At 31.7% G+C, this 11,269-nt stretch overlaps 2 protein-coding genes across 2 annotated transcripts; one reads left to right on the top strand and one right to left on the bottom strand.

The window, feature by feature from the left end:
- The first annotated feature begins 507 nt into the window (after positions 1–507).
- LOC131627754 (glycine-rich RNA-binding protein 2, mitochondrial-like) lies at positions 508–3,370 on the top strand. Its single transcript, XM_058898610.1, has 5 exons — positions 508–660; positions 1,064–1,224; positions 1,343–1,411; positions 1,501–1,607; positions 2,616–3,370. The coding sequence occupies exons 2-5, from the start codon at positions 1,080–1,082 to the stop codon at positions 3,075–3,077; spliced, it is 783 nt and encodes a 260-aa protein (XP_058754593.1). The 5' UTR covers positions 508–660; positions 1,064–1,079; the 3' UTR covers positions 3,078–3,370.
- A 4,726-nt stretch (positions 3,371–8,096) lies between these two features.
- Positions 8,097–9,677, bottom strand: LOC131627755 (uncharacterized). Its single transcript, XM_058898611.1, has 3 exons — positions 9,588–9,677; positions 8,384–8,707; positions 8,097–8,301 (listed from the first exon to the last, which is right to left on the bottom strand). Exons 2-3 carry the CDS (start codon positions 8,612–8,614, stop codon positions 8,215–8,217), a joined length of 318 nt encoding a protein of 105 aa, XP_058754594.1. The 5' UTR covers positions 8,615–8,707; positions 9,588–9,677; the 3' UTR covers positions 8,097–8,214.
- Positions 9,678–11,269: the final 1,592 nt, after the last annotated feature.

An 11,269-nucleotide genomic window follows, 5' to 3' on the forward strand; every position in this document is an offset into this window, starting at 1 on the left:
GGTGTTATGAATAAACTCAAACCCTCCAAAACCCTCTTACCCAAAATCTTTTTATCCTTTTCACTCAATTCTTCCTATTTTTTAAAGTCATTTCCTCCCCTCCAAACTCCCAAAAATAGCCTAACTATCTTAAGGGTTAGTCTGAAAGTACACTTTTGAATTATTCTCTAAATTGTAAAATAAACACACTCCCAAGAGTTCAAAATATGTCTAAAAATTATTATGGAAGTGAACATACGAACTCACCCTTTTATCAATATGAAGATACATTTCTAAACTAATTTTTGACAAAATAAAATGAGTGATTCACTTATTAAAAAAATGTGACGTATTTTGCGTGCGTCTCAAAGAATATAAATTTTACAAGAATAGCTATCACTAAAGATGTGAAAAGTAACCCCTCAATATTGATGATCGGGAAGGGACAAAGTATCTCCTCACAAATATCAAAAATTGATATCTGGGAAGGTGTCTTCGGAGGGTGCAAACAACAACTCCCCACTAGTGATGGGCCTAGGCCCATGCTTTTTAAAAGACAAAAATGGATACATTTTCAGAAGCTTCTTCGCATTTCTACATAAACCCACTCCTTTAACCAGAAAAAAAATACAAATATCTTGCTTAGGGTTTTAGACTCAGACAAGCTCAGCTACAACTCAGGTAATTTACGAATACGTAATTTTCTTCTCCGTGCTTCGCTTCACGCTTTTCTTCATTGTTTAATTTCTAGTTTCGTTCTTTCTTTTTTCCGATTCGCTTCATTTTCTACTGTTAGATGATTTTTTTCACCATTCTTCGTTCTGATGCAAACTGAGCTGTTAACTGATTTCACATGTTTAGCTATTACTTTTCTGTTTACAATTATAACCGATGATCTAATTTCTCTATCGTTTTATGCTGAATAAGAGATTACAGAATAGAAGTTTTGAAATTAGTGTTTTGAACTAAAAGAAAGAATTATTTTCTTATGTTGTGGTGAAACTAGGGTTTTATCATGTTTTGGATACTGATTTTGATTAATTTCTACTGAATATATCCACTTATGTTTATTGTTTTTCTTCAGGTTACAGGTCCCAATAATGGCTTTCTTTGGTAAACTTGGGAATATTCTTCGACAAGCTACAAACAACAGGAAGATTATTTCGGATTTGCGTCCGACCCCATCTGTTTTCCAGGCTATAAGATGCATGTGCTCTGCTCCAACCACAAAGCTTTTTATAGGGGGTGCTTTTTGAAATACCTTAATTTAGTTTGGTTCTTTAAATGTTTATTCTTGTTTAATTGGCTGATAGTTGATATAATGGTTTTTTCTGCATGTGTATTTGGCATTTGTCTGTCATAGGTATTTCGTATTCGACTGATGAGCCAAGTTTGAGGGAAGCTTTTTCAAGATACGGCGAAGTGCTTGATGGTATATAGTTTGACTCTGCGATTTCTTTTATTTTATCAATTGTTTTTTGCTTGGTAGTACTAATCTTCTTAGTGTCTCACTCTTTGTAGCTAGGGTAATTATGGATCGCGAAACCGGTAGATCCAGGGGATTTGGCTTTATCACATTCAATTCAGTTGAGGAGGCATCTAGTGCTATTCAGGCCTTGGATGGTCAGGTAATACAACCTGTTAACATTAGATGTGCGGGCATTGTGAAATGAACATGTTTATTTGCTGAAGCTAAAAATTTTAGTCGTTCAATTTATGGTAATATATGCATGCTTTTTATGCACCTTATCTTTTAGTGTGTTGATACTTTGATAGTTTGGAGAGTGATTGCTCTTTAGTGCTTTGTCCTTAACAAGTAATGTGAACCAACCTATAGCATCTTTTAAAACTGCTGTGTTAGTTTATGATGCGTAGATGATAGATGATAGTTTTGCTAATTACTATAAAATCCCCATCATACTGCCTCCTGCATCTTGCTTTGATAGGCTTTATTTATAGTGCTCATGAAAATCATTTTCCAATCTTCATATTACTACTAATGTGGTAGGTAAGTCCAGAATAAATTTCAAGGGTTTGGAATATTTTAATCATAGTGAGTCTTGAGATTTTAAGAGACTTGAAATTTTAAAGAATAGTGACAGTCAATGAGTCAGTCGCAATACATGCAATTGCAGTGGTGACAATTGCTTCCCTGACCTCAAGCACAGTTCAACATCATGGTAGACATGCCTATTGGCCTTATTTTGGCATATCTAGATGATGGATGATGTCTATCCGCACTGTCTTGTTGGCTGTCACCACCACCAGCTTACATGTCAGTGTGGATTTATAGTTTTTCATTATTATTTTCAAATTAAAAGCTAACATTTTAGTTGATTGCTAGAAACTCAAAAGAATCTGACAACCTTTCCTCGAGCTCTTTAGTTTTCCATCACATGATAGGCAAGTTAAGTAGAATAATTTATCTAACTTGTGTTTGATGTGGATACATTTTTAGTTAATCATAGGTGATGCGTGCAAATGTGTTTTTTTCCTTAACAATGCTTATCATTATATAGTTTTATTAATTTAATCCTCTATTAACTTTTTTTTTTTTTTAATAATTTTGCAAATTTAATGACTCGTAATATGCTGTATCTTTTAATCTAGTGTTTCACTACGTGTTAAATTTTCAGGACCTTCATGGTCGTCGAGTTAGGGTAAATTATGCTAATGAAAGGCCTCGCGTATATGGTGGTGGTGGCGGCGGTGGTTACGGTGGAGGTGGCTACGGTGGTGGTGGAGGTGGTTACGGTGGTGGTGGCGGCTATGGTGGAGGTTACGGGGGTGGTGGATATGGTGGAGGCAGCTCTGGGCCTGGTGGGAATTATGGGGGCAGTGATGCTGGCAATAACTATTCTCCTCCCAGTGGAAGTGGGGCGAATTATGGGAATGATGGCAGCAGTGGTTTTCCCGCTGACTTTGGCGGTGCAGTTAGTGATGCTGGCTCTGCTGGTGGATATGATGGAAGTGGGGGGTTAGGATTTGGCAGCAGTGGACACCTTGATAGCAATGACAGTGGCAATGTAAATGAGGATTTGGGAAATTTTAAGGATGACAATGATGACGACACTGATAATTTTGCCAAAAGGGCCTGATTAGTTCGTAATATTCTACCGTCCCTGTACTACCTCTAGCATGCCCCTCTTAAACTTCAAAAGACTTCAGCAAGATACTGATTTCTGGCATGGTAGTTGACCTACAAAACATGGCAGAGAATGTTATCGATCTCAAGCATATTTTCCCTTATCTCTTTAAGCTAGGGTCATCTCATTTTTACTGCTCAACTTGAGGTGATTTATCATTTGACCCAAATTGAGGTACTTAAACAGCATGTAAAAATCAATTAAGTGTTTGCAACAATTATCCCACTGCCTGGGCATTTTATTTATCTCCTTTATTTTTAAGTGATAATTACTAGTTTCTGGCTTTCTGCACTTAAGATTCCGTTTCAAATTTTCATTTTAAGTCCTTTTGGTGGCAGTTGTCATGTCAAATATGCTAGTATACTTCATATTTTTCTTTTGACAATGCTTAAAATGTTTTTTTAGTAGTTCAATACTTAAAATGTTTTTCACCTGAGGTGTTTATATTCAAACTAATTTAAATTGATATTGCAAACTGGTTTAGACAAAAACTCAAATATTATAGGATAAATTTTTATGTCCTTTTTTTTTTTGTCAAAGAAATTGTGATTTATCTATAGCTTAATGACAAAAATCCTTTTAAAAACAATAAATTACTTTAGTAAAACAATTTTTTTATTTACATTTTTATTATATTTTAAAAACAAGTGTGTATCACACCATTAACTGTGAATGCACTTCACACGGATTTGGGTATTTCATTATTAGTTTTGTGTGTATCACACCATTAACCACGGATTTGCGGGTATTCTATTATTAGTTTTTAAATTGAGATTTATTTGTAGTTTAGTGACAAAAATCTTTTTTTTTAGTTTGTAAATTATGAACTAATAATCATTAGAAATTGATTTAATAACTTTTTTTAAGTTGTCTCTTAATTTTGGATTTTTTTTGTCCTTAATTCTTAAAAATATCATATTGATTTTTAAATGGTTTCAAATAGATCTTATTGGTTCTTTTTGTTTATTTGCTTTATAATTTTTTATAATATTTGTTGTTAAATAGATGTAAAGGGCTAACATAATATATTTTAAGCTTTTTTATTTATTTAATTTTTTGATCTCTAATTAGACGGAAAGAAAAGAGTTGAAAAACCTTTAAAATGTAGGTAAATTCTTAGGTACCTGCTTGTTTCAAAGGGTCCCAATACCCAAGTGAAGTGGATCAATTAAAATAGGCTATTTGTCTTATTTAATTGACATTTTATTTAATAATTTTTAAAAAAATTTAAAAAAGAAATTTATATTATTGCAGAAATAACTTTCGCTACGTCGACGCAATATTAAGGTTTACGCTTCCCATTTTGATCAAACCAATTTCGGTTAAAGTGTGGCAGTAGTGCCTTTCAATATCGGGTATTCGGTGAATGCCCAAGAAGTTGTATGTTGAAGGTGTAGGTTTTTCATTTAATTGTTTTGGAGCCCAACTAAAAGTTTTCATAGCAGAGTGTAATTTTTGTAGTGGCACAAATATGATTCAAGGAAAGAAACTATTATTAAAAAAATGAGGCAGTGGGTTTTCATTACCTTTTGGGATTTGATGGTGTTTTGTATCCACACTGTTTTTATTTATGTCACAAATTATTTATTATTATGGATAGATTAAATTGAATCATTATTTTAAATTAATTAGTGTTAATTAGAGAATTTTATTGTACTACAATTTTGAATTAATTTTACTGATCCTTTATTAATAATATCGGTGGATGAATATTATATAATTAAGCTTATTTAATAGTTGGACTATTGAATATTTGAAGTAAATAAGTTACTCACCGAAATTTATTAAATTGATGAACGGATGAAAAAGGAGGAAGATGAAAGTCGGAAGAAGAAGTAAATTTCCGGAAAAATGGAGATGAACGGCAGGAGGAAGAAGAAGGAAGAAATATTGGGTTTGTGAAAAGAAAATAAGCAAAAGAGAAGAAAAAAACGATAAAGTGGAGTTGATGGTTAATAGAATGGTTTAATCATTGTTAATATAATAATTTTTTATAAATAAAATTAATATTAATAATTTAAATTTAAATTGGATAAGTAGACCTATTAAAATTGGACATGTCATACAGGATACCGATACCTAATATAATATGATGGGTACTTGAGTGTTCACCTAAAATTTATTCATATACCATTGTGATTCCCGTTTACTTTAAGATTAGCTGGCATATGGGCATAATGTCCTATTTAGCCTAGCCTCATTTAAGTCAATTAAAATATGGTGTGGAGTGGAGTAGATAAAAAAAGGTGTACCGTTTGAATTTTAAAATTTGGATGTATCAATTATATGACAATCTTTTCATTGTGGGATAAAAAGTTCGAATTTTGAAATCCATATATATTTTACAGATTTTGGGATTTGAAAACATAAGATGGAAGAACGAATATTGCATTGTATGGGTACTACACTCTATGATCATAACACAATAATTCAAATCCTTATGAAATTTCATTATATTCTTAATCAAATTTTCACTTGCAAACATAATTCAACTATATTTCTACATAAAAAAAACAATATCAGTTGGAATAAAATATAATGTACATTTATATTATTGATCATATAAATAATATGTTTTTTCTATCTGTACCATGAATGCATAATGTGAAAATTGAAATATGAATTATATAAGGGTTGGTCCGAAAATTGAAATCTGAAGTTGTTCAATATTGATTGGAATTATCTTATTTCTTTCATTGATTACAGTTATGGTGCACTTTAATGTTGTGACGAAACATCCTGATGATGTGATCAAATATCCTGATGTTGTGACTAAAGTTAATGTATCTAAAGACGGTGATTCAGAATTATCCTAACAAGTTGTTGTCCACGTCGATGTTCGAAAAGAACTTACCAATAAACACGAGTTTACTTTACATGAACATATGTTTGCATAGATCTGCACTGAGGCTATCAAATTAGGGGTCGGCATTGTTATCAGGAGGTTAGATTCAGGTTCTGATAGAAGAGACATTTGTTACGATGAAATGAGAAAGAATTGAGTAGTATAAAGAATATATCAGAAAGTTAAAACACAAAGACAACAAAACAAGGAAATTTTAATGTCCTTTATGTTACGCGGGTATCATAAGAAAAACGATACATGAACATTTAAACAAATTTTTGGGGTTCATAATCATGGTTTAAGTCACAAGTTAGATGGTCATCTGATTGAATGTCGTCTCAATACTGAAGGGAAGAAACTTATTTATGAAATGACCTTGAACATGACTCAAACCAAAATACATACTATGTTCGCATTAAAAATGTCGAAAATATTATGCAAGTATACAATGTTCGCATACAAAATAACAAGGCATTAAAATGTCCAAGATATGAAATGCAACAATTATTAAAATTGTTAGAAGATGATTATTATGTATCATGTACAAAGTGTGTGAAGATGTAATCATTGTTCAAGATATATTTTAAGCTCATCTCGATTTCATGAAGTTATTCAACACATTTTTCACTGTGCTGATAATTGATTCAACATACAAGACTAACAATTTCGTGCTTCCTATTCTAGAAATAGTTGGTGTTACTTCTATAGAGATGACTTATTCAGTTTTCTGTGTTTTTGGAATGTGAAAAAGAGGATAATGTTACATGGGCTTTGAAAGTGTGTCTAAAATTGTTGAAAGACTGAGAAAACATGCCACATGCGATTGTTGTCGATCGTTATATGCTTTACTGTGTAGGTATCATATAATAAAAAACTATGAGAGTTAGACTTAAGCCTATGGTTGGAATCAAATAAATCAAGGGTGAAGACGAGAAAGTGGTTAAACTTAGTCAGATTTTGAAAAGCATAATGAATGCCTGAAATGTTATAATAAAAATTCTTCTACATAGTAGTTATATTTCGAATTGGCCATGCAGTTCAGAAGGGCTTGCGCAAAATATCTAAATTTCTTACAATTTGTTAAAAGCACTATATTAGACAAGGTGGAGGAGAAAATTGTTTGTGCAAGGACTGATCAGATTAGATACCTTGGAAACACTATAACTAATAGAGTTAAATCTGCTCACGCTACATTGAAGAACCAGTTGGAAAATAGTAAAGGGGATTTGTGCAAGGTTGGAAATTAGTGAAACAAATTATTCAAAATCAACACAGTGAGATACAAACATTATTTGGTTGCAACATCATAATATTATAACATAAATTCAAAGAGTAATATGTATTCGCAGTTGGTTGACAATATATTTCCAGCGGGATTGAACTTTATTTATCACAAAGTTGTGCGAGTAGAAAAAACATGTCAAGATAACTCCAAGTGTGGTTGTACACATTGAAAATCATTGCCTTCTGTATGCTTATTTAATTTTAAAGACACTACAAGAAAATTATTGAATTGCGACAGTTCATTTTACCAGATTGCGATGGTTAGCACCGTCCTAATTTATGAGTCGCGACGGTTCTTGTCCTGCCTCAAAAACGTGCGTCGCGAGGCTGAATTGCGACGGTTGTCAAAACCGTTATACCAACTGTCGTTCTATATCACGACGGTTGGGGAACTGTCGTAAACTGATAATTGTAACAGTTACCAACTGTCGCGAAATTTCGTTTGTTTTTTTTCTTGATGTTAATTGTGACGGTTTCAAACTGTCATGTGTGTGACATGGTGACTGTTCAAACCGTCGTAATTTTATTATAAAAATTTTAAATATAATTTTCTTGGTAACGGTTTAAAACGCTATTAATTATTAAATTTTTATTTTTAACAACAATTTAAACCATTATTAATTTTAATCTATAGTGTGTTTTAAATATTTTTTATTTTAATTATAATCTACTAATATGAGTATTATTTTTTTCTTTAAATTATTTCTATTTATGTTATTATTGTTTTGTAATATTTTTTATTTGATTTTCTATCACTTTTAAACGTAGTAAAATTAATTCTAATATAAAAATATGTAATACCAAATAAACATTGTGATATCAAAAAAATGTGAGTACCATAATCATGTCATGTAATACAAAAAATCGAAAAACATATCAACTCCTAATCTTATAATAACAAGATTCATAGTGCCAAAAATACATAGGAAAGTTCATAATCTAATTAATTCATAGCAACGTCTAATTTGTCCTTCCTGATGATCTATTATCTGCAATTCGGTAGCTAGACTCAGAAGAACGTCTACCATCAGCAGATGATTCCAATCCCTGAAAGAAAAAGAGCATTAAAATAATACTATTTAAAATAATACTCATGAGCTTTCATTTTAAATGCATCAAAATAATATACCTGTCTTCCGCTAGAATTTTGCATTTGCCTTAAGCGTTCAATTTCCTCTATCATAGCATTGTCCCTTTGCTTTAAGAATGCGACTGCATCCATCAATTCATCAATTTTTGAATTCTTCTCTTTAAGTGCATTAATTTCTTCTTGCATTTCCTTTATTTTTTCATTTTCTTCCAAAGAAGACCCCGATCTCGTAGATCCATTAATTTGAGATGGCGTAACTCCAAGTCCCATACAACGAACATATCCAGGATGTTATTTTCCAAATACTTTCTGAAATGCCTCATTTTCAGACACAGAATCCTTAATTGCAGCTTGTAATTTTTCCTGCACATGCAAAAAAGAAAATTGGGCTACTCTTTTGATTTATTTCAAAAATAAAGACCCTGTTATAGTTATTCAACATTATGCATGGCTATATATAATACATTACAACATTATGATGGCTATATTTTGCACTGTCCCTGTTATAGTTATTAAAAAATTAAGCATGTCTGTATTCAAAAATAAAGACCCTGTTATATAGTTATTCAACATTTCAGCATTATTCAACATTTCACTACATTACTTGTTACTAAATGCTAATGTGAATGAACAATGTATATTTGTTTATCCGCCAATACTAAATTCATGTGCAGCTGTGATTAATAATGGAGAACCAATGACTTAGAAATTTAATTGACATTTGCTGTCATGTTTACAAATATGAGACGTGGCGAAAATACCAACGACTAAATTGAAGAATGGATAAACATGGGTGAAGCATATAATCATATAGTGTAAACTGTCAACTGCTGCCTTAGGCATTACATAGACTACTGATACATCAAAACTCATCTGAATTTGCACATTTTTACTTGTTTGTTTCATGAGACAGAAAATTGGATATTTTTATGAGACAAACTATTTGTTTCATGAGAGAAACTATTTGACAGCAAGGATATTTTTATTTAATCATGAACCTAATGATAGTTATTCACTCGTTTAGTTCCTATGTTACTTAGTAGAACACAACAAAATTGGCTAAGCATAAACTATATGTATCATGAGACAAAGTAGAACACAACAAGATAATCACAATTCTCAACTTAATTTAATCAGCTTTCAGACAGATTCTCCCCACCTCTAAGAGATGCCAAAAGGTTTGATTTTTTCTCAAACCTTAAGGAGACTAACAAATATTTTTTAAAAATTAACTTGTACTTACATTATTGTGGTATGCATCTTCATTGACAAAAGACCTGTCAGATTTTTTATGTGAAACTGCATACATTTCTCCTCTGCTATATGATCGCCCATCTCTCGCTTCCTATAAATAAAAACAAATATTAATTATTTTTACTTCAAGCATACAATCAAGAATATATAGATTTAGACATACCAACTCATGTTGCTTCCTTGCAAGTGACTTAGATCCGAGTGTATGCGGAATCTTCAATTTTCCTCTATTTTGGGCATTTTTTGTTACTATTCTCTAAATTGGTAACAAATAAAAACACACGTTATAGATAAGGATAAAATAAAATGCATTAGTTATATATTAAAAATACAATTATAAGCGTAAAACACTAATATTCTAGAAGATAAAATTGATCGACCAATATGTATGGATGGGGTGGGGTGTACACGCACTAGAAAAAGGCTCCAGATTGATGATAATGGTGTGATTCGGGAGGGTTCATCAAATATATCCATTATGACAGAATGAGAGGTGATTCAAGAGAGATTTCTGAAAGCTGGTTATAACTTGAAACTTCACATCAAAGAGAAGCTGCAAAAGATAGCCTATCCGGAAACCACAAATATAAAACCACCAGCGGAGTCGGTAAAAACTAAGGATGCTCCTAAGAAGGTCTAACTAACACCAAGTGACAATTCAATCAAGCAGTCTTCATCATATTTTTAATATGTCGACTCACTTTATTTAGACTCTCCAATTTAATAACCCAAGAACTTTTTATTAGAGGTGCTCACAAATGGACAAGGACAAATTCCTTAATTGGAATGACCTCATAGATGTTTGTGACACATATAGAAAGGTTTGTAAATCTAGAGGATGCTAGAAAAATATATAAGATGTATCTATCCATTTATGGAATAAAATAACTTTTTTGGAGTTAAAATATTTTTATTAATGAAGAATTATGAAGATTTGAATTGATAAATGTCTAATTTAAATCTTATGCGCACAAGGATGTCGGTGGGAGTATTTGAACTAATCTAGTATAGTATGTAGGAAACATACTAACCAACAAAACAAGTTTTCTACACCGTAAATGTAGGAAGTTGTTGAGGAAATGATTTTGATGAAATGTTTAGGTGAGGTTTTCTAAAAGGCCAGGAATCTGAATCTATAGAGATAGATTGTTAATGCACCTCGGCCTAAGCCTAGGTACATATATTGACACAGTGTGAAGACGCTTAATATGCATGATCTGAAATTAAGATTGTTACATGCATCACATAATGTTTTGTCTAATGGAGAATAGCTTATCTCATTCGATTAAAAGAATGGTACATGAAAATCATCCATATGCTTTGGTAATTAGATCAATCATGTACACCATGATACGTATTGCACTAGTTGAACCATATACTATGAGCATAAACACTAAGTGCCAAGTTGATTAAAGTGTCCATCACTATATCAGTATCAAGAAGGTCCCTGAATACCTTAAAAGGACATGTTATTCATTTCTTAAGAGAATCTTGGAAGTATCATTGGAAAGGAGTTACATTGATGTTATTCTAAACCGATGAACAATATATCCATATCTCAGTATAAAATAAATATTATGCTTATATGTCAATTGTGTAAAATGAAAAAGGTTTCAAACAATTGTCGTTTTTAGTACAAAGGTCAAATATATGATTTGGATCGCTTTGCTC

This window comes from Vicia villosa, unplaced genomic scaffold, assembly GCF_029867415.1.
Source record: "Vicia villosa cultivar HV-30 ecotype Madison, WI unplaced genomic scaffold, Vvil1.0 ctg.000400F_1_1, whole genome shotgun sequence".
NCBI classification, from domain to species: Eukaryota; Viridiplantae; Streptophyta; class Magnoliopsida; order Fabales; family Fabaceae; genus Vicia; species Vicia villosa.